Source organism: Gadus macrocephalus, chromosome 2 (genome assembly GCF_031168955.1).
Source record: "Gadus macrocephalus chromosome 2, ASM3116895v1".
Lineage (NCBI taxonomy): Eukaryota > Metazoa > Chordata > Actinopteri > Gadiformes > Gadidae > Gadus > Gadus macrocephalus.
Window position 1 is genome coordinate 16,885,209 of NC_082383.1, and position 24,049 is coordinate 16,909,257.

General features: G+C 48.8%; 1 protein-coding gene across 1 annotated transcript; it reads right to left on the reverse strand.

Annotated features, from left to right (window-relative positions):
• Positions 1 to 7,139: 7,139 nt before the first annotated feature.
• On the reverse strand, positions 7,140 to 20,229 carry gtf2f1 (general transcription factor IIF, polypeptide 1). The gene is made up of 13 exons (XM_060072891.1): positions 19,950 to 20,229; positions 19,383 to 19,429; positions 19,149 to 19,221; positions 18,214 to 18,407; positions 17,972 to 18,142; positions 17,663 to 17,886; positions 16,923 to 17,079; positions 16,402 to 16,460; positions 9,061 to 9,195; positions 8,845 to 8,918; positions 8,553 to 8,694; positions 7,895 to 8,033; positions 7,140 to 7,509 (listed from the first exon to the last, which is right to left on the reverse strand). Exons 1-13 carry the CDS (start codon positions 19,959 to 19,961, stop codon positions 7,305 to 7,307), a joined length of 1,632 nt encoding a protein of 543 aa, XP_059928874.1. The 5' UTR covers positions 19,962 to 20,229; the 3' UTR covers positions 7,140 to 7,304.
• Positions 20,230 to 24,049: the final 3,820 nt, after the last annotated feature.

Sequence of the window (24,049 nt, forward strand, 5' to 3'; positions counted from 1 at the left end):
CTCCAACCGCAGCTCAACGTCTTCATCAGCTTAACATCCCCCCAACCCCCCTGTGCTGAGATTTCTTATCAATTAACCATAGCAACCACTCTATTACACATAATATGCACACACACACACGCACTCAAACGCACACACACAGACACATGCAAACACAAAGACACACACACAAACAAATAAACGCAAACATGCAAACTCACACATACTGACACCCACATATACACACACATACAAAATCCCAAACTCAAGCACACACACAAACTCACACATACTTACACACACACACACACACACACACACACACACACACACACACACACACACACACACACACACACACACACACACACACACACAGCGATGTGTGTGTGTGTGTGTGATCAACCCTCCGTGTTGATCTTGACACTCGCTAGATTCCGCGCTCTGCTGTTGCTACAGAGAGCAGGTATTGCGTGCCTTATTCATAAGCTGTGAATAATGGAGGTTTGGAGCGCGCCGGGACCCGGGCGAGGATATCTGCTGACTGGGCGCTTTTTCCCGGGGCCCAGCAGGAATGCGGCCCATCAGTCAGTCAATTAGAGGCTAAGGGCCGGACCCCTCCCCCCTTTACACACCAGGAGCCCTTTAGAGGGGCCACATTTTCAGGAGGTCGTTTAAGAGGGCAGGACTGAAGCACAGGGGCCAAATGAGATCATGTCACGAGACAATGGAGAGTACATCTCTCACTCCTCCTCTTCTTCACCCTGTTTCGTTTCCATCCTTTCTTCCCCTCTCCTCTCCTCTCCACTCCTCTCCCCCTCTCCTCCCTCTCTCCCCTTCAGTGTTAAATCCCCCCGCCTCTGACAGTGAGACCCCGGCCCGCCATGTCCTGACAGACTGACTGACTCACTGTGGGCCCCCAGTGTCCTGACAGACAGACTGACTCTGGCCCCCAGTGTCCTGACCGACAGACTGACTCTGGGCCCCAGTGTCCTGACAGACAGACTGACTCTGGCCCCCAGTGTCCTGACAGACAGACAGACAGACTGACTCTGGCCCCAGTGTCCTGACAGACAGACTGACTCTGGGCCCCAGTGTCCTGACAGACAGACTGACTCTGGGCCCAAGTGTCCTGACAGACAGACTGACTCTGGGCCCCAGTGTCCTGACAGACAGACTGACTCTGGGCCCCAGTGTCCTGACAGACAGACAGACTGACTCTGGGTAATCAGGTCGGAGCTCCGCTGGCTCTCGGACGTCTGTGAGAGCTTCATCATCATCATCCTCAGGTATGAGAGCAGGAGAAAGAGCACAACAACGTGCTCAGCCAAGTTCGTCCGCTGGGAAGTGGGTCAGCAGCCACATACACGGGGAGCCAGTGTCTGGCACGCCGCCACTGGCTCCCCGTCAACTGCCCCATCACACCGTCTGAGGGCGGGAAAGTGAGGCCTGTGATTGGCACCCCGTCAACTGCCCCATCACACCATCTGGGGCGGGAGATGGAGGTCTGTGATTGGCCCAGGTGGTGGAGCTGCCACCCCTGGGCCGGGGGAGGGTGGTCACTGTAGGTTAGGGTTTATGTGGGGGTCGATGGCTGTAGATTAGGGTGGAGGTGGGGGTCGATGGCTGTAGGTTAGGGTGGAGGTGGGGGTTGATGGCTGTAAATTAGGGTGGAGGTGGGGGTCGAAGGCTGTAGGTTAGGGTCGAGGTGGGGGTTGATGGCTGTAGGTTAGGTCGGAGGTGGGGGTCGGTGGCTGTAAATTAGGGTGGAGGTGGGGGTCGATGGCTGTAGATTAGGGTGGAAGTGGTTCCTTGCTACGCTGGGGAGGAGATTTAGGACTTGAAACCAAACTGACATACTGCAGTCAACAAGGAATCTAGAATGCACTGCGTGATTTCAACTGCTTCCTGTTTACACTCGCTTCTTGTTTACACACACTTCCTGTTTACTTGTGCTTCCTGTTAACACCTGCTTCCTGCTTACACAAGCTTCCTGTCTATACCTGCTTTCTGTCTACTGGTGCGCGCTCTGTCTCAGCCGTTGGCCTACATTCACTTCTTGTTCTTGGAGGATTTACACGGGGAAGAGAATCTCCATTTGTCCCCTTCAGGGGGAAGTGTGGTTCAGTTTAATTCCATTGATCTCTATGGAAATTAATTCCTTTCCATTCGTCCCATGTGCAATATGTCGACAAATGAAAAAAATATATAGAACACAATTTAAATGAATTGAATTCCATGAAATGTTATTAAATTAAAGGAATGTGTGTGGCCTTCAACAACACCTTGTGTTTCTATTACAGCTGCCGCTCCTGGTACTGAAGTACAGACCACGCCCACCAGGAGCCCTGAGCACCCCCCCCAGGAGCCCTGACCACACCCACCAGGAGCCCTGACCACACCCACCAGGGGCCCTGACCACACCCACCAGGACCACTGACCACAACCATCAGGAGCCCTTACCATGCCCACCAAGAGCCCTGAGCACACCCCCCAGGAGCCCTGACCACACCCCCCAGGAGCCCTGACCACACCCACCAGGATCCCTGACCACACCCACGAAGAGCTCTGACCACACCCACCAGGGGCTCTGACCACTCCCACCAGGAGCTCTGACCACACCCATCAGGGGCTCTGACCACATCCACCAGGAGCTCTGACCACACCAACCAGGAGCTCTATTTGTCCGTCCAACACGACCCCATGGGAGAGAGAGGGAGAGAGAGACACACAGAGAGAGAGAGAGAGAGAGAGAGGGAGGGGAGAGAGAGACACACACACACACACAGAGAGAGGGGGAGAGAGAGACACACAGAGAGAGGGAGAGAGAGAGAGACAGACAGAGAGAGAGATGGAGAGAGAGACACACAGAGTGAGGAGTGGTGGCGGTGACGGAGATGAGAGAGGACAGGGGGAGAGCGGTGTACAGAAAGTCAATAGAAGGTGTGAAGGTGTTTGAGTGGAGATGGGGGAACACAGGCCAGGAGGCAACACGACTCCACACACAAAGAGAGACATAGATAGGGAGAGAGAGAGAGAGCAATGAGGAGAAACAGAGAAAGACTCCTTTCAGAAGGAATGGAAGAACACAAGGACGAAATAACAAGGGGATAAAATAACAAAGAAAGACAGGGAGACATAAAGAGGTAAGAGAGACGGAAACAGGAAGAGGAAATGGAGACCTTCAGGTCTCCATTTCCTCCATTTCCAACGCGCTGCAACGGGCTGCGACGCTAGGTGGTTTCCATAGCAACTGTGAACGCTCTGGCACAGCTGAGAGCCGCAACATCATCATTTGCGTAGGTTAGGGATTAGTTAGGTTTGTGATAAGTTAGGTTTGCAATTAGTTTTCTTTTTATTTTACTTGAGAGTAGGCTAGAGTTACTAAGTTTTGTCATTCTCCACTACATCTGCATTGGAGTAAATAGCTGGAGCTTACAGTTAGTTTAGATTACCCGTTGTTGGATACATTGCATTTTCCGTTAGTTGAATTTCAGATTGATCTGTCATAGTTCACCATCGGCTCAACTACTTGGAGATGGATAACTTAATTATAAACAGGCCTAATTATGTTAGTGAGAGTGAAATGGTCGCAGTTTTTGCTGTGGCTTTAATCATGAAAAGGAGAAGACGGCGAGTTATAAAGCCAAGAATATGGAGCCGCAGTTGGGTACTTCAGCGGCAGAAACAGGGTGCCTACGCCAATCTGGACAACTCACATCTGACGTCGGCTCGACTTCGGATCTTTTTAAACTGGAGTGGACAGTACGGTACCGGGACGGAGTAAGGCCGTGACGTACAAGTTGTTCTGTGCTGTGATTGGCTGAAGAGGAATAGTTAAATCGCCGCGTTCTAAAACTGGACCTTGCGATTTGACATGTTCAATCTCTGGCGACTCCTCGCAACGCCTTGCGACGCCTTGCAACTCCTTGCAACGGCTTGCAACGACCCGTTCACACCGCCCCTGCGACGTTCTAAAACCGTCTCGTTGCAAGCCGTTGCAAGGTGAATCTTTGGTCTGAACTGGGCTTAAAACACTTGAATGTACGATCACTTTCAATGTTCCACCATCAAACCTGGACCAGCCAAGCTCAGAGCAACTCCCTGCAGTTAGCTGAGGTACTGCTGAGGTGTTTTACTGGTAGGTGAATGTCTCCCTCTGTCCACCATCTCTGCTACAGCCATCAGCTCTGCCTGTTATTCACCTTCTTCACCTCAGCAATCTGTTCACCTGTCATCCATTTTGTTTAGTGTCTCTCCTTTTTTCTCTCTCAGTCTTCGTCATTCATTTTTGGGCGTACAAAGTAAGTGTTTCTATGAGTGCATTGTCTCAGTTGATAACCGCTCCCTACAGAAAGCAGATATTTTAAACATATAAGGCACACACACAAAGATACACATGTGAGGTATGGAAAGATTATGTACTTTTGAAGAATTATCATCCAGACGGACAAAAAGCAACCTCCTTCTGTTATGGAACATCTATATGTTGTAGGCTTCCACTATTTCTACTGAGGCCCGTTCTGTATCATCTCTCCCCGCTGCACGTGTTCACATGTGTGTCTTAGTAACTGCTGCTCAGTACATAACTGCCCTCCACAGACACAGGTAGTCTGTTGTACTGGCAGCGATGCAGAACTGGCCTTCAGGGAAACATCTCCCTCCATCCATGTGAGGACAGCTGAATTGCAGAGAAGGGGTGACACTGTGTAGTGTGTGGATGATGGCTGGTTTGAGGTTCAGAAGGAATAGACTCTGGTGCTGGGTGAGGCTCCCCACCTGTTGGCTATCAATTAATCAGTGTGTACAGGTGAAACCAGCCATCACCCCACACACTCAGGCCCCGTTTGCACGAAGGGAAAACGCAGATATTTCCACGCGGTTTGGCCTCTCATTTACACGAAAACGCTGTTTTTATCACAGAAAACGATCATTTCTAAAAACTCCGGCCGAAGTGGAGATTTCTGAAAACGCCGGTTATGTGTTGTCGTGTCAATGGGGAGAAACAGGGTTTTAGGTTCTGAAGCGTCACATTATGCGCCAGGAAATGCTTCACGCCATATGAGCGCCCTATGTTTACAGTTTGTTTGTTACAGGAAGACCCTCGTGTTATTCGTTGTTGTTGATTCTGAGGATTCTGATTGGCTTTCATGGCTTTATCCTTCTCCCTACACTGCCGCCCATAGGTTTGGCATAGTTATAATGGCGCTCGACGGCGTATTTATGCGTTTTGCTGTAAACGACAACTCTTTTGAAAACGATGTCTGCACAATGTTATTTTGGAAAACGTAAATACCCTGCTACGTATAAACGTGGCCTCAGCATGGAGCACCATCGTCATGTATCATGGTCTTCAAACCATACAATAAACCGGCTTCAACACCACCAAAACCACCAGCAACATCACCACCTCCACCAGAATCAGCCCCAGCCCCTCCACCACACCAACCTAACCACCACTACCACCATAACCACCACCAACCCTGTGTCCTGGTATGGAGAAGCCAAGTTAAAATCATTCAGGTGGCATGTAGCAGATTGCAACCCTCAAATCCCATGAGCTACTCAAAGCGAGCTAAAAGGAAACACAACTCTGCTCTATACACGCAGACACCATCTATGTTTGCCTTCTGATTTCAGATCAGAAACACGACTCCTGATTCACGGTTTTCTTTACAGTAAAACCATAATCTACGGCAATAGCTGTTGAGGTTTGTTTGTGAACGACTTTTACATAATTGATCTCTCCTCCTCCTCCAGCTGGCCTCTCAGCATCACAGCAGCGCACTCTGAAACCTGCCTCGCCTGAGCTTTCTACAGCAAAGTTGTAGAAAAACAACACATTAGGGTTTGTAACTCCACCAACTATCTAAACAAAGCTATGGGCAAACATTAATAAGCAAACAGTAAGAGCATTTTTATGCCAATAAATGATTCATACTATCAATAAACCATACTCGAGGGACAAATTGCAATAGATGCAATAGACTGTTTTCAGAGTTCACCCCGATCCCTTTATTTACGGTAATCCAGCTGCTATCTTGATATTGGCAAACATTGCATTAAAATGAGGCAACCTGAAGTTCATTATATAGAGTGCGTGTTTATGGCGACTGCGTAGTGTGTGTGTGTGTGTTGTGGATGCCACAGTGTGTGTGTGTATAAGTGTGTAAGTGACAAAGCATGCATGGCATTCAACAGACCTCAAGGCGTTGTGTGTGTCTGCACATGACGTGTGTGTAGGACAGGCGGGCTGTGTGGCATGCAGTGGACCCCGGGGAATTAGGAGTGTGTGTGTTTTTGTGTGTGTTAGTGTGTGCGTATCCAAGCGAGGCCCAGAGGAACTTTGTGTTGGTTTCTCAGCAGAGCGTAGAATAACCTGACAGCTCCGAGCCCAGCCTGACAGTGACCTGCCCTACAGGCACTCCCCCCCTCCCCCCCCCCCCCCCACCAACCCTTCTCCCCCTCACTCCCCTCGACCCTTCTCCCCCTATTCTCACTCCCTCCCCCCACCCCCACCTTCCTGTTCCCTCCCCGTTTGTTTTTGTGTGAAACATGTGCTAGTATTGTGTATCTGCACACATACCTGTGTGTGAGTGTATGTGTGTGTGTGAGAGACAGAGCAGATAACTTATAACCCCCCCCCCAGTGAGGCGATCAGATTGTTATGCATCTCACACACACACCAGACCCACACGAACCAGACACACACGCATGGCAGGACGTGTGAAAGTCACAGTGGATGCTATGGGCGGGGCTCGGTTATTGTCGCCGTGGAAGAGGTCATGTGGTCCAGGTCAGAGGGGGTGTGTGCAGACTAGTCTAGTCGGGGGGCCGGCCCAACCCACTGCAACACACCTCACCACAACACTAACAAACACAACTCTAATCACAGCTAATTATTAGTCAATTAGAGAGATTGCGAAATTCAAAATCATCACGTTGGTTTCTCCATGCAGTAGATGTGCAGTGTCTGACAGAAGGGGGAGTGGTATTGGCAGACAGAGCCAAGATCTGAATTTGCTCAACTTCTGAAAGCAAGAGACAGTGCAGACAGACCAAAATTGCATTTCGGGATCGCCCCATGCAAAGTCAATGAGATCCGTCAACGGACAGATGCAGTGGGCAAGGGGTGGTAGACACACTGCCAGAAACTAAAAAAAAGAAAAATCCTTATTTTTTTTTATTATTTTATTACAAACCTATCAACAAAAAAAGCACAACATAAAACAAAGTTTCCACTCTCTAACCTAAATGCTAACTTGTGAACTTCACACCATCATCATTCCCATCCTCCAGGCGTTGCTATGGCGACCAGCAGCCTCTCACTCTGTGAGGTAGAAGTGCATCTTGTCGTTGACGTTCTTGCGCTCGGGGTTGAGCCGCTTGAGGATCTGGGCGAGCACGTTGACCGTCTGCTCGCTGCTCAGCCCCGTCCGCTTGGTCTGGAACTTCTTCAGCAGGTCCTTGGTGGTCATGGGCTTACGGATCAGGTAGCGGCGCACCGCCTCCTCTGTCAGCTGGACGTCACTGGAGGAGGAGAGAGGGGGTACAATTGAGGAGGAGGAGGAGCAGGTTGCGCCGCACAGCCTCCTCAGTCAGCTGCATGTCGATGACTGAGGAGATTGGGGGGGGGGGGGGGGGGGGGGTTATAATCTCCTCCTCCTCTTCCTCCCCCACATGGCCTGTCTGCTGCGCCTCGCAAAGCGCTTTGAGGGAAGAGGAGAAACTAAATATGGTGGTGATACTGGTATTGATGGTGGAGATACTTGCAGTGATGGTGGTGATAGTGGTGATGATACTGGTAGTGATGGTGGTGATGATACTGGTAGTGGTGGTGTTGATACTGGTAGGGATGATGGTGATACTGGTAGTGATGGTGATAGTGGTGATGGTACTGGTAGTGATGGTGTACCTGGTGCTGGGGGTGGACTTCCCGGAGGGGGGCTGAGGGGTGGTCTTCCCGGATGGGGCGGGGCTCTGGCCGGCCGGCTCCATCTTCAGCCTCTTGGCAGCCGGGGAATCGGTGGAGGGGGCCGCGGGGGGCCTCTTACCTACACACACACACACACACACACACACACATGCAGTTACACAGCAGTGCACACACACACATAAAAAGCATTACACACACACACAATTAACGCAGACAGATCGCATCCAACACACAAACACACAGACCAACAACACACACGAACACACAGACAGACCAACAACACACACACACACACACACAGACCAACAACACACACACACAGACACAGACTAACAACACACACACACAGACTAACAACACACACACAGACAGACTAACAACACACACACACACAGACAGAACAATAACACACACAGAGAGACAGAACAACAACACACCCACAGAGACAGACCCACAACACACACACAGAGACAGACCAACAACACACCCACAGAACAACACACACAGACAAGACCACAACACACACACAGACCAACAACACACACACACAGACCAACCACCCACACACACAGACCAACCACCCACACACACAGACCAACCACCCACACACACAGACCAACCACCCACACAGACCCACCCTGCTCCAGCTTGCTGGCAGCGGCCCTCAGCGTGTTGGAGGTTGCGGCCGTGTCGATGGAGGGGGTCCCGGGCCGGCTGGAGGCCCGCGAGCTGCCCCCCGACCCACGCCCGCCCCCCCGCTTGGGAGGGGTGCGTTTCTTCTGAGGGGGGGAACATAGGAGGACCCATTTAGAGGCTTTTGTCATTTCAGAAGGGTGTGGCTAATGAGCCGGGCTCTCCAGGGAGACTCGGGGCATCGGGGTCTGAACCCAAGCCCTCGGGATGGGGGTATAGACCCCAGAGAGACTCACCGCCATGAACAGAGCAGATGCCGCCTCGCCCTCGATGTCGCTGTCGTCAGAGCTGTCCGACTCCCCGCTGCTGTCTGGAGGAGCAGAGACAATGGTTAGCTTCATCAACATCGCTGGAGCTCCACGACACACAGCACACCACACAGCCTCTCGCTCAGTGCGACAGAACAGGGATGGGAGGACGTCAGGTTCCATTCATACCGCTGGAGGACTCACCTTTCTTCTTCTTCTTCTCTGTCTGCACCGGCGTCTTTTTACCCTCCTCCTCCTCCTCCTCTCCCTCCTTCGTCTCCTCCTCGTTGGGTTTCTCCTCCTCGCTCTCCTCCTCGCTCTCCGTGGCCTCGTCGATGCCTGCCGAGAGGAGGGAGGAGAGTGATCATCATGTCACCATCTCCGGATGGACCCCCACTCCAGCGCCCCTGGTGTCAGGTGGATTCTACTAAAACACAGCCTCCCCTCTCCAAGTCCCACGTCAGAGCAGGACCACTGCCAGGTTCAGGCTTTGATTCCCACTAGGTCACTAGGGCAGCCCATGTCAGAGACACATGCACTCACTGTCTCCTAACAGCTCGACCATAACAGCGTCCCACACCTGGCGTTTACATGACTGGATTCATCCATTCATTCTGGTATTCATCCATTCATACCTGTATTCATCCATTCACTACGGTATTCATTAGGAATGCACCGAAATGAAAATTCTTGGCCGAAACCGAAAATGAGGAAACCAAGGCCGAAAACCGAAAACACAGAAAGAAATTATTATGACAATTGTTAGTACCATATAGGGTTGCCACGTTATACGGTATTAGGTTAAAAGTTTGGCAGTTTGTCTTTGCACAGTTTTATTTTTTATGTGTTTTTTCATTAAAAAAAATATATATACAAACCTATTAGGCTACCTATTAAAGCGTTGGAACACGCAAGACCGGTAACCATAGCAACGCCGGTAAACAAACCCTGCAAAGCCCAATCCCTATGGGAGCTCCCCGCGCTACGGCCATCCGGAGGCGCACAGAGCTTTTGGCCGTGATATTATATATAAAATTATATTATACTATTATATATAGAACGTTATAATAATAATAATAAATTTAATTTATAATGCACTTTATATTCAAGAATCTCAAAGTGCTTCAGAGAAAAAAAAACTATTAAAAGGGGGAACCTCAAAGAAAGTTTAGCTAAATGCTCTTTTAAAGAGATGGGTTTTGAGGTTCCGTTTAAAAAGAGCTGTAGTCTGTGGAGCCCTCAGGTGGTCAGGGAGGGCGTTCCATAGTCTAGGGGCAGCAGCAGAAAAGGCCCGATCACCCATGGTGCACAGCTTCGTATGTCGGGTTTGGAGGGTGTGAGTGGATCCTGAACGGAGTGTACGTGAGGTTGTCGGGGGGGTGAGGAGTTCCTGAAGGTAGAGGGGGGCAAGTCCGAGAAGGCACTGGTGGGTGAGGAGGGAGACCTTGTACTCAATTCTGAGTGGGACAGGGAGCCAGTGCAGTGATTTCAGGATGGGGGTGATGTGGTCATGCTTGCGCACCTTCATCAGGACCCTGGCAGCACTGTTTTGAATGTATTGGAGCCTCTGGATGCTCTTGCCAGGGATCCCAATGAGGAGTGCATTGCAGTAGTCCAACCTGGAGGAGACAAAGGCATGGACGAGCTTCTCTGCATCAGCCAGGGTGAGTGATTGGCGGAGTTTGGCGATGTTCCTGAGGTGGTATAATGCTGTCTTACAGAGGTGTTTGATGTGGGTGTCAAAATTAAGTTGTGGGTCCATTTTAACACCGAGGTTGGTGACGGATGCGGAAAGGGGGATGTTTTGGCCAGAGAAGGTGATATTGGTGATGGTGGGGGAGCGGAGCTGATGTGGCGTGCCAACAAGGATGGCTTCCGTTTTATGGCTGTTAAGTTATAGGAAGTTGAGCTTCATCCACGCCTCTATCTCCTCCAGGCAGGTGGTCAGTGTGGATGTTGGCAGAGGGGCAGAAGAAGTGGGGGTTGTCCTGATGTAGAGCTGTGTATCATCAGCATAGCAGTGGTAAGATAAGCCATGCCTGCTAATGACACTACCCAGGGGAAGCATGTACAGTGAGAACAGTGTGGGGCCCAACACCGAGCCCTGGGGGACACCGCAGTTGACGTTGTTGGTGTGTGATTTTGCTTTGCCCAGGGCAACGTGCTCAGTTCTGTCAGTGAGGTACGAGGTGAACCAGTTCTTTACATTTCCTGATAGTCCAATGGTGTATTGCAGGCGGTGAAGGAGAATATTGTGGTCAACCGTATCAAAAGCAGCTGTTAAGTCCAGGAGGATGAGGAGAGATGGGGAGCCGGTGTCTGCTGCCATCAGGAGGTCATTTGTGACCCTGACCAAGGCTGTTTCTGTACTGTGGCCATAGCGGAAACCAGACTGGAATTTTTCAAACAAGTGATGTTGTATGAGGTGATCCTGGAGTTGTGCTGCAACAGTTTTTTCCAGAACTTTTGACAGAAATGGGAGATTTGAGATGGGCCTGTAGTTGGAGAGGACTTCTGGATCAAGGGTAGTTTTTTTTTAATGTTGGTCTGATGACAGCAGTTTTTAATGCAGATGGGATATGGCCGGCCAGGAGGGAGTGGTTAATGATATTGGTGATGAGTGGAGAGACAGCAGAGATGTTGGCCTTCAGCAGAGCTGTAGGGAAGGGGTCTAGTGCACAGGTGGATGGCTTCATTTTCCTGATGACGTCCTCCACCTCTTCCTTTGTGATGCTGGAGAAGGAGCAGAGGGTCTGGACAGAGTCAAACGGTGGGTCAGCAGTTGGAAGGGGCAGGACAGTAGTGGTGGAGAGGTGTGAGCGGATGTTATTCACTTTTTGTTTAAAAAAGTTGATGTGCATGTTGCACCTCTCCGTGGTGACATCAGATTGGGATGGTAAAGGGGGTTTGAGAAGGTGATTGATAGTTGAAAAGAGCTGTTTGGAGTTACCAGGGCTATTGTTGATTATTGTGGAATAGAACCTGGACCGTGCATTATTCAGGGCTTCAGCATATGCCCTCCTGTGTTCCCTGTATGCCTGTTTGTAAACGGTCAGACCAGAGGCCTTGAGTCGCCGCTCAAGGACATGCCCAGCAGCCTTCATTGTACGTAGTTCACTGGTGTACCAGGGTGCGGAGCGCGAGAAGGAGACTGACCTCGATGTTAAGGGGGCGTGGAGATCCAGGAGACTGCTCAGGGACTGGTTGTATAAGTCCACTGAGTCAGCAACAGAGAGGGAGTCAGTTGAGCCAGAGGAGAGATGTTGAAGGTCCAGGGCCAGGGCATCCATGTTGATATTTTTCACATTCCTGAAGTGGATCTGCCGCTTTGGTTTGGTGTGGGAGGAAGGAAAAGGGAGCTCCATTGACACAACTCTGTGATCCGAGACGCCAAGATGATAGACCTGTAGGTTGCTGATGGGGGCGGAGTTTGAGATGACCAGGTCAATTGTGTGTCCTCTGGAGTGTGTGGGGGCATCAACATGTTGTTGTAGGTTGAGGGAGTCTAGCAGCTGAAGAAAATCAGCAGCGGGCTGGCATGAGGGGGTGTCAACATGAATATTTAAATCACCCAGAATGATGGTATTGGCAGAGGTAGTACAGAGTGTTGTGAGGAGATCAGACATTTCCGGGATGAAAGCAGAGTTGGGTTTTGGGGGCCTGTATATGAGTAGAACAGTCATGGGATGGGGGGGCTTGCATGTGAATGCAAGACATTCACAGGAGGAAGTTGTAGGCAGCACCATGGGGGACAACTCCAGGTCCTGTTTGTGGATGACAGCTAGGCCACCACCGCGTCCAGTTCTGCGGGCTGCCTCCAAGTAACTGTAGCCTGGGGGACAGGCTTCGTTTAGGGCAGAGTAAACCTCTGGCTGGTGCCAGGTTTCTGTTAGACACATGAAGTCAAGTCCTTTTTCCCTGATATGCTCTTCAATCAAGCTGGATTTATTATTTAAAGGCCCACTATGCAACTTTTTTAGCCAAAATTACATTAAGTATGCAGGTTGAGAGTTATGCTGATGGTTCTGCATCCATTTCTGGGTCGATTGGTGGGTGTGTCATTTACCCATGTCGCCTCTCCAGTGAAAAAGCGCATATGCAACTTGCTCTGTTCGGACCGACACAATCCGGATGTGACGCAGCGGATATCCTCGAAAATCAGATTGTAGACACGAGTGAAAGGGGAACTATGCAACTTTTTTGGCTTGATTTACCTTAATATAACAGGCTAATAGTCATTGCGATGGTTCTATTATACATTATTGTTCGTTGTTTCGACTCACCCTTGCGCATCTTGGCGGAGAAAAGGAATATGTTTCTGCCGGCGACCCGCCGCCCACTCTCGCGGGAGTCTCGGGTCTCGCGAAGTAACGAATTGCTTTACGGCACAGACCCCCAAACACGGAACCGGCTCGATATAAACACAAGTCACTAAGGGATTGTTATATTCATCATAGATCAACCGACTAAAAAGAGACAGAGAAACCCAATGTCGGAGGAACAGAAGAAGAGAAAAGGGACCGGCAGAGAGGCCAGACACGAGTAAACGTTGGGCAAGCTTTTCAGGAATAGCGTGAACTGAAAGAAAAAGAAGACTGTAAATCAGACGCCGACTCGGCCGTGTTGCTTTTGAAATTGAAAGTACCCTTGGGTGGCCTTTGTCTTCGTGGTATTCTTGATGTTGATAGCCTCTGTACAAATGTGTTTGCTCAACCATTTTGTTGTGAGCCCTGTAAAAATTGTTTTCTCGACCGTTTTGTTGTGAGCCCTGTATGTTTCTAGCTTGCAACCATATAAACACCTTTTGTTTCCATGGGTGTTTTACTGTTCGTCTGTCTCGTCCCCCAGATACAGACTGAATCCCCGAATCCAGGTTCTTGTTTATTTCGATTATTATGTTGGCCAAACCTCTTACACTGATTGTTCTGTTCAACCTAAGATAAAACAATTATAATCTAGGATATAAATTCTCCCCGTCAACCAGGGCTCTACACTAAAAAAAAATTTCAGGAGCACTCGTGCCCCTAAGTTAAAAAATTTAGGAGCACAGGAAAAAAAATGGGGGCACAATAGGTTTTTGTTTAGAACATTTATTAGCGTGCAGAAATTGCACACACCAACAGCACCAATTTACTAAAGCAAAATTAAGACAAATAAATAGACAAGATTCAATTTAGGCTACACAAAACAGCACCAATTTCTGCTTCCACCGTACCAGGGGTTATTGGGCTGGGACTGGGTGCGATTTATATAGAAATCGGGACAGCGAGAATGCCAAGTGGACTCGATGTGTTTCACCACAGCATCGCGTTCCAGATTAGGGTTCCCGTTATAAACAGAGGAGCCTGCCATTGCCGATGGGGCTACCTTACAAAATGTACAGACTTAGCATCATAAACTAGCCACCCGAAATCCTTCAACCAGTCGGGGGGTGAATTTGTAGACTTTATCGACTACAGTAACAGCATTAAGTTTCTCCACGCAGTATATTCATAATATTGTAATGACCACGGAAAAGGCAGTGAATTAAGTATTGATCAGACAGCGATTTAGATACTTAATAAACGTTGGAACACACAAGATTGGTAACCATAGCAACGTAGGCGAACAAACCCGCTAAACCCTCCCGTAGTGCTCCCCGCGCTACGTCCATCCAGAGGCGCACAGAGCTTTTGGCCGTGATATTATAAATGCAATACAATTATATTATATCATATACTATTCTATATAGAGCTCGGGAGTCGCAAACGGCAACAATCACTTTCTCCTCCATGCTGCGGTTCACCCCGGACTGCACTGCAGGGAACGGTTTGCCGGTTGAAAACTGATTGGCTGTTACGTTGCACACGTCACTCAGTGACCACGCTGTTGAACGCTGATTGGCTGTCATCACGCGAATGTCGCGGCAAAGTTTAATGTTTCAACTCGAGCAAAAGTGGCGTGCTGCAAATCCACCTGAAATCCACGTGAACGCGCTCGCCCGTGCCGGGCAAAAGTGTCGCGATGCAAATGGAATCGCTGCTTTGTATGGAATCGTATCCCCCCTTCGCGTTTGGTGTGAACGCACAGTATAGTGCGCTGTGGAGAAGTCACTCGCACGCATGCTCCTGTTTTGTTTTTCTCGTTCGCACGCCAAAATATTCACTCGCAAATGCGAGTGAAATGGGCGCACTGTAGAGCCCTGCGCGTCAACTATAAAAAAGGATGGATTTATGTTTATTGCAATACAAATACAGCCTTTTAAAAATGTGTTGAAAAGTTCAAATTTGACCAGTGACTGTTATTCTCTGTACAGGTCGCAGAGCCTTAAAATCCACTCCGCGCAGGTTGGAATCCACTCCATGAAATCTATCCAGCCGGGAGTGCGGGGATCTCGCGATGTTTCGTCTTTTGCCCTCAGCCGTCTCAGCGGACCTGATGGATGTGATGAAGCCGGCAGGCTGACCATAAATAAAGTTTCTCCCTGAGCCTCTGTGGATATATCGAGGTCTACGCAATAGTCCTAGCTGCTTAATGGTGGAAATACAGGGTGGGATGGAGCGATTGTTGTACTTCAGCAGCTGTGGGGCGAAGTACGTCAACATCGAACCTGATGTTGAGTGATGTTTGCCTGTTAGCAGCTAGGTACGGACCCGAAGCATCTGGGGAAGAGCTGGGAGGCAGTGCAGAAAATCCACGAGACAGTAGAGACAGCTTAGCAGGTTGACCAGGGCATATTCCTCACCAGGATCACCGAAAAAAACGCCAGCAGTGACCAGGAAAAAGTCACACCGGCTACTTGTTTTTAGCCGTTGTTTTTAGCCGTTGCTAGGGACGCCAAAATAGCAAGTGAGCTACACGGCTCTTCACAATAACACTGGAACAACTAAAGACAGTCCATAAGCTTGCTTTTCGTCGCTGATGTAGCTTGCAGGGAACCAAGTAGAGATTATATGTCCACAAAAAATCACTTTTTAAAATAGAATTGGCCAAAATTGGCCCAAAAATTGCTTGGAGAAGCGGCGAACAGACAGCGCCAGCGTCCTCTCCGTTTGTTGCCTAGTGACAACTACACGTTATAAGACGCCGTCACCGAGAATTGGCGCGCTGCCAGACGCTGTCAACGACTGTGAGAGGAGAGTTGACGGAGAAGATGGCGGTTGACCTAGTTTCAAAGTTTATACCGTTTATACTCGATAATACAACCACCACCATTGCTTTTATGGCTATGACTGTGTACTAACTTCATTAAAATCAAGGCATTCTAATTTTTGCAAATCACTATACGTGGGTCTTTCTCAGAAACATGGAAAAACGTCCACACCGCAGACATGTTGGCGCTTATCCAGACAAGCGTATGCTGGCCGCGCTTTTTGTTTGCGTCATCACAAATTTCTGTTTCGGCCGTGTTCTTTCGGTGATAAAAGTATTTCGGCCGAAAACCGAAAATGCGCTTTTGGGCCATTTTCGGCCGAAAATTTGGTGCATCCCTAGTATTCATCATTCATTCAAGTATTCATCAATCATTCTGGTGTTCATCCACTCATTGCGGTCATCCGCTCTGACCTTTGGGGACGCCCTCTCCTTTGTTCTGGTTGCTCTTGGTCTCCGGCTCCTCCTCAGAGCTGCAGGAGGAGAACACACAGAGGTTAAACCCTGATAGGAACAGAGGAGTTACACCCAGGAGCTCTGAGGCAGGAGAGTCACTGCAGGTTAAGGGACGTCGAGTGTGGAACATAATGTACCACGCTGAAAAGAGACAGTGAACCCAAAACTATTTAGGTCTTCTATGATCGTCAACGTAGCGATGATGTTATTTTATCACTGAAATACGTCCCCCATTTAGACAAAAGCGTTGAAATCCTATGTTTTTGTTCATTCTCCGACCAGAGGGATCCACTGGGCCCTCAGACAAACTCGAGGGGCTGCGTCACATCACCTGATGGATTCCCATCACCTGCTCTCGTCGGATATGTAGTCCAGCTCCAGGCCCTCAGTCTCCTTCCTTCCTCCTCCCCCCACCTGCTCTCGTCAGACATGTAGGCGACCTCGAGCCCTTCGTAGTCTCCCCCCTTCCTCCCCCCTACCTGCTCTCATCAGACATGTAGTCGACCTCCAGCCCTTCGTAGTCTCCGTCATCGCTGTCCTCGGCCGCCTCATTGTCACTGCCCTTCTTCTTCTTCTTCTTCTTCTTCCCTTGCTTTCCTTTGGCCTCCTTGTCCTTCTTAGCCTTCCCCTCTCCCTCTGGGGAAGAGAGACAGAGAGAGGGGGGGAGAGAGAGAGGGGGAGGCAGGGAGAAAGAGCGAGAGAGATGACAGAGAAAGAGATAATGATTAACAACGGAGGTTTAAACCAACAGGTGGTATTGTTTCTTGTGTTGTCAGGCAGGGGTCCATAGGGGTAAGGCTTTGGTTTGTTCTTCTGAATGTTTGAGCAAAACACATCAAACACCTGCAAGCTGTTTTAAAGGCTGCTTTGAAACCAGCGAGTCTTTGAATATCGTGCACTAATGAGGCATTAGATAAAGATCTAATGAGTTCTTAATCTGCATGACCTATTGGTCAGTGGTAACCTGAGGCCAATCTGCTCAGCAGGATGAAAGACACTGATTCAGAGGGCCTTCACATCCAATACACACACTAGTCTTATTAATCCTCATTAGGTAGACGGCCACTAATGTCGAATAACTAGTATGGGTTAGGCTAGCAACCCCAAAGAGACTGACCAGGACTCTACTCTCTCTCTCTCTCTCTCATGGTTGTGGTGGTAGTCTCTCTCTCGCTCCCTCTCTTGGTGCCAGTCTCAGTGGTATTCTCTCTCTCTCTACCTTCGCCCATGCTGCTGTCACTGTCGTCTGTGCTCATCTCCAGGTCCTCCTCCAGGTCTGTGATGCGCAGGTCCCCTCCTCCTTTCTTCTTCTTCTTCTTCTTCTTGCCTCCCTTCCCGCCCTTCTCCCCCTCGTCATCGTCGTCGTCCCCTCCTCCTCCGCGTTCCGTCTCCCTCAGCCGGCGCTGCAGCATGATGCTGAAGTGGTTCACCACCTTGTTCCTCCTGGGGGAGACAGAGGTGTCAGACCAGGGGCTCCACCTTCCCCTCCCCCTCCCCCTCCTCCTCCTACCCCGCCCCCCCTCCTCACCGGCCCCACTCCTCCTCGGCCTCCTCAGCGGTCAGCGTGCGGTGCTTGGACTGGGGGACGAAGTTGTACCAGCCGTGGACGGGGAAGGCTTCGAAGGCCCCGTCGGGGCACTGCGTGAAGATGTAATACGAGGCATTCTCCGTCACGCCGCCCTTCTTCTGACCTTTGAACCTGACAGAGCACAGCGGTTAACGACGCCTCAACAACGAGGACACGCCCCTCACATAAGCTCCTCCCCTAACCTCTTGCCGGCCTTGCCGTTGACCTTCAGGATCCAGGGCTGATCCTCCACCTTGAACTCCCGCGTCACGATGCCGTACTTCTTCCTGCGCGCCTCCTCGCGCTGCTTCTTGCCGAACTCACTCCCTGCGGCGCCGTCCGGGGCCTCCTCCTCGCCGTACATCCGGCGGGCGCTCAGGTCGCGCTCCATGCGGGCCTGGGGGGGGGCAGAGCTGGGGTGAGAGGAGGGGCGGGGCACCAACCTAATCGTTCTAGAGGACTCCGGGCCGATCGGGGACAGAACACTGGACATCACTAGAGCTTATAGGCCCTGTAGACCCCCGCGGGCCAGGGCTGAGCCCATGGGGGGAGACACCGGGTCTGGACCCCAACCAGCCAAGTCTGTCTGGAAACCCCTCTCAGTGGACACCCGCCGCACCACTCCTCCTCAACCCACCTCTACCCCTCCTTTACCTCACTCCTCCTCCTTTACCTCAATCCTGCTCCTCCCCATCTTTCCTCCACACCCCACCTCACTCCTCCTCCCCACCTCTACTCCCCCTTTACCTCACTCCTCCTCCTCCCCCACCCCTCTAAACCTCAAAAAAGTGAAGCTCTCTTCTATTAACATATCATGGACTAATACTTCACAGCACACAACCGTGCGCTCTACATGTACCCCCATATAGTATATTGTTGCTTTATTTCTTATCAGCTGAAGGTGAACTCCACTCTGGGAAATTGAGCCACACAGCAGCATAACGTGGACCGTGTCAACAGGGAACAAACACATGAAAAAACGATTTCATTCAATCAACGACAGCATTTGGAAATAGGACAAAGTAAATAAGTGATACATTAATTCATTATATAATAGCAGTAACATTGGGACCAGACTGAGCTCCGCCTGGTTGGTTGTTGTGTGAGTTATCTCTGGTCCTCGCCCAGGGGGACCCACCTGAGTCCACGTGGAGCAGTTCACTTTGTCCCCGGCGTTGAACGCCATGATGCTGTACTTCTTACTGGTGTTCCTATAGCAACAAAACGCACATCACAACACACATGAGTTACTGAAAACCTGTTGACACTACATATATAATGAATATTATATATATATATATATATATATATATATATATATATATATATACACATAATATCCATCAATCTATCTTTATAGACAGACACTCACTTGGGGACTCTGACTGTGTACTCTGTAGCCGTTGAGCTTCCGCCTCCCTGCGTAAGAGAAAAGGAAAACTCACTGAATGATGACACAAACAACACAAGACAAGTGTTGACCCACATTACTGAAATCAGTCCCTCATCCTTTGTTTTTATCATATCTGCAGCAGCTGAACACATAGTATTACTATGATCTATTAGAATTAGCCAGTGTTTTGGGAAAGGTGAATCCCTTTTGCTCCCAACTAGAAAATTCCGACCCGCGTTACTCTCCCCCCCGTCTCTACGTTTGGTTCCGGGTGACGCCATCACGGTCCACCTGGAGTCTCACCTTCCTACCAGGAGACCACCCTCAGAGAGAAAGGCACTCTCTCCAACCCTGAAGGAACGGTTCATTTCAGCAGAACCGTGAAATACCACAGAAGCACTTGACCAAATTTCATATACCCCTGAAACCTGTTCCTCTCCTCTCCATCACTTGAACCGTGATCAGTATCACCGTTTATATCCACTGCTGCAGAGACGACATAATCACACCGAGGCTACAGGGTCCGGGAGTAAAGACTCAATTTACCAGGGCCGTCATGATGCTGTGATGAATCCTCCTCAGACTCCGATCATCCGTTTTACTTCAACGTTGCTGTTGGAGGACACAAAGCATAATTTAATGTGGCGGCGAGACTCTCCTTCTACATGTTCTCCCTCCCCTCTGGAGGTTCTAGTTGTGTTTCTATTGGGTTCTACCAGATCCTCATCATCCTCTCTAGCTGGTAATTTCACCGACTCGTTACTTTACCGGCTGGTTTCACCACGGCGGACTGGTTTCTTCACTGGTTCCTGTCCTCCCAAACTGGCCGGTTGAGCTGCTCGGCAGACACGGAGCATGCGCACTTAGCTATTTAGTGTCCGTCGACAAAAGCGTCCGGAGGAGAACAGAGAGGAGTGGAAAGGTTCCTAAAGAGGAGCAGAAAGGTTCCTAGCGACAAGCGGAAAGGTTCGACTTGTTTGCATAGTTCTGCATTTATCACAATTTGTTAGTTATTTATACTGATGAGAGGAATATGATTATCGAAACACATCATTTTGTTATGTTGCCTTTTCACAGCCTTCAAATAAAGCACATCCGAGGAAGTAGGCCTGAGATAAATTATGTGAAGACCTTGAATCAGTAGAGAAGTAGCCTATTTTTTACCAACAAACACAAATTGTAGATCTCATCTGCATGAGTAAAGCAGACCCTGTTCCGTTTAACCTCCAAAGAACATGAATTGTGACTTTGAAAAGACAATTTTTCATTTTTGTTTGATGAAACATCGAACCAATAACTACGATCACCTTGCAGTGTTATAAAAGTGTGACAATAATTCAGATCGGTCAATGTTCAATCATATTTTAACTACATTGAGCCAAAGTATGAGCTCCATTCAAACCAATATGATAGAAAAGGCTACGTTTTATTTAATGCATTTATTCATTTTATTGATCAAACCAGTTTCCAGCAACAACACGACATGGCCTACTCTCTGTCTGAACAACCCGGTATCACACGATTGCGTGCTCCGAGATTCTCGGGCATCTTCGACAATTTGGCTATAGATTGTCTCATTACACGCTAAATAATATAATTATAGCCTAATTATATATATAGCCTATACATATATATAGGCAATATATATATATATATATATATAGCATTTGTGGTTTTGGCATAAACATAACTAGGGTGCACTGTACTATCTGCGCACACCCTTTCTGAAGCCTCTCTCTCTCTCTCTCTCTCTCTCTCTCTCTCTCTCTCTCTCTCTGTCCCTCCCTCTCTCTCTTTCTCTCTCTCTCGTACCGTTTTGTGGAGCACGTTAATTGTCTGAGAACACTCCCATTCAGAATGCATTGGTTTACATTTCGTTCTGTGTAGCACGCAAAAAGTCTGACTATCGTGCTCTGGAACACGCTTCAATAGATTAACGTTCGTGCGCAGGAGCACGCAATCGCGTGATACCGGGTTGGTTTTTACAGTAGAGTGGTGGAGGGATGACGTATGTTGGTCAACCCGGAAGTGAGCGTCGCCCTGGATTCCCTCGAAAAAAAGCCAACGGGTTTTGCCATTGGATTTTGGATTATTGCAGAAACATTTGCATCTTTGAAGCACCTCCTCAAAAACTGAAAATAAATAAATATATAAAAATAACCGTGCTCCAAAGAACGAAATGTAAACCAATGCATTCTGAATGGGAGTGTTTCTCAGATTTTTCCATGCTTTACAGAACGAAATGTAAACCCATGCAAATAAAGACTTCATGGTCATAATAATTTAAATATCATTAATATCCTGAGTGTGTAGGGTGGTATTCTATTTTTTTCAACGGGGCTGCATCCAGTCACTTGACCGTTATGGTTGCTATGGTGGTTGCTATCGACCGCTCCCTCTAATCCTTACATGGCTCTAAAAACCACGCGGCAAAGGAGCTGCCGTCAACTGTGTTGTTTTGTCGTAAACTAGGGTCCGATGGTTAGAAAATAGGCAGATATTCCAAGGTATCCTTAAAAGGCAGCTTGGATGTTTTTATTTTCTGCAGTTTAGACTTCTACTGTAACCTATTTTTGAAAGCAAAACACCAAGCTCATTGATTTAACGAGGCAGAGTTATATGAAACAATTTATTAAATAAATATTTGTGAGATGTCATTACTTCTCCTGAGTTTGCTTCCTATTTATGTTGAGTATACACCCCTACTGTCCACAAGCATCCCCCCCCCCCCCCCCTCCCCATATGGATTTGGAGAATTGTTGCCACGTCCCAGTGGTGGAGGTATCATATATATGAGAGAGGGCATTCAATTGTACTATAATGATCAATTAGGAGGCCGAAGCCCTAAAGGAAGTGATGCAATAGGTGACTGAGGGTCAACATTTGAGACCCCCTTTTATCAAAGGGGGTCTCAAAGGACGCATACGCTTCAACCTGTGGCTCCAGCCCTACAGGAAATGACTCAACAAGTGCTCCATCTCGTTGCACCTGCACCCAGTGGCTCGCTTGCAAGATTTTGGCCTGAAGTTCTTCCCAGACCTACACCCTAGCCATCCAACATGCATATCTGAGAATCAGTTCTCTCTTTAATAATGACAAAAAGTTATGAGAGAAATACACATGAACTTTTTGTTATCTCATAAGCGGCGTGGTGCCGGCTCCTTTTGACCTTTTGACCCCAGACTTCAAAAACGTGGCCACAGGCCAGCTGTGTCTACACACCTTAAGCCACAAATGTACACCTCCATCCCACAAAAAATGGGGACTAGAAACTAACCTCTGTCTTATCTACATTTACTGTACTGTTGGAGGTCACGCCCCTTTTCCGGCCTTTTCGAGATAGCCAGGGATACTTAAATGTTTACACACATTTCCCGGGGCCCCGAGAACGACATATCCGAGATTTGGAGTTCTAGCCCTTAGAGAAAAAAGTTTTCCCAAATGGACTGTCATTTGGACAAAGCCCCTCAGAAGTGTTGCCTGCCAGACCTTATGGTTCAGAATGTGGTGGAAAAACAGTTTTTGAGATAGGAAGGTCCTACCGCCCTGAAATTTGAATACCTTATTCTAGGGCCTAACTGGGACCCCCGCACCGAAACTTGGCCCGGTCGGACCCCGAGGGCAGGAAGGGGGGGCCCTTCCTGCCTGAAACTTGGCCCAGTCGGACCCCGAGTGCAGGAAGGGGGAGCCTGGACTTTCATAATCTTCGCTTGGTGAATGTGAAGGATGTTTGGTCGGATGTTATGACGAAGAATCATAATTTGAATGGGAATATTCTATAAATGTCTTGATATCATCTTTCGTCTCAACACTTCTGCTGCAGCCGCTTAAAGTCTCACTCCGAGAACCTTAAAACATAAATCAATCCATTCGAAGTATGAAAATATCTTCCCGGTGGCGTAACGGGGCAAACAAGGTGTGCTTTGACATCTACGTTTCGAGGCGATTGCAACAGTGCCATGGAGTTCAGAAGTATGTAAATATCTTCCCGGTGGAGGAAGAGGGCGAACAAGGTGTCCTTCAACATCTACGCTTCCAGGCGATTGCAACGGTGCCAAACATGATCATATTTGAATATGTTTCGGGGTAGTAATTAGCTGTCGATTTTGGAGGCCTTTATCAATAATGACCAGCTATAGATTTGCTTCCCGATGGAGATTTCTGACAAATTACATGTTATTTAGCATCTACAGTACACGTTAAGCTGAGTCCAATGAGATCAAGCTCGCCCTCTTGCCACACCGAGATCATGTAGGTGTACCATGTAAAATACATGTTACCATTTGCTAGAGTGTCATGCTTGGTGTCATTGGACTCAGCTCAACGTGTAGATGCTAAATAACATGTCATTTGTCACAAATTTCCATCGGGAAGCAAATCAATAGCTGCTCATTATTGATTAAGGCCTCCAATTTTGACAGCTAATTACTACCATTAAACATGTTTGAATATGCTCATGTGTGGCACCGTTGCAATCGCCTGGAAGCGTAGATGTTGAAGGACACCTTGTTCGCCCTCTTACTCCACCGGGAAGATATTTACATACTTTTGATTGACTAATGAATTGATTCAGCTATTCCCCCAGAAGTCTGGGGTCAAAAGGTCAAAAGGAGCCGGCACCACGCCGCTTATGAGATAACAAAAGT

Excerpts from the sequence above, each read along its gene's own strand:
- gtf2f1 (XM_060072891.1), bottom strand. Across the intron at positions 9,196-16,401 it reads AGGAGAGGGCGTCCCCAAAG|GCATCGACGAGGCCACGGAG; the intron begins GTCAGAGCGGAT and ends TCCTCTCGGCAG. Across the intron at positions 8,919-9,060 it reads AGAGAAGAAGAAGAAGAAAG|ACAGCAGCGGGGAGTCGGAC; the intron begins GTGAGTCCTCCA and ends CTGCTCCTCCAG.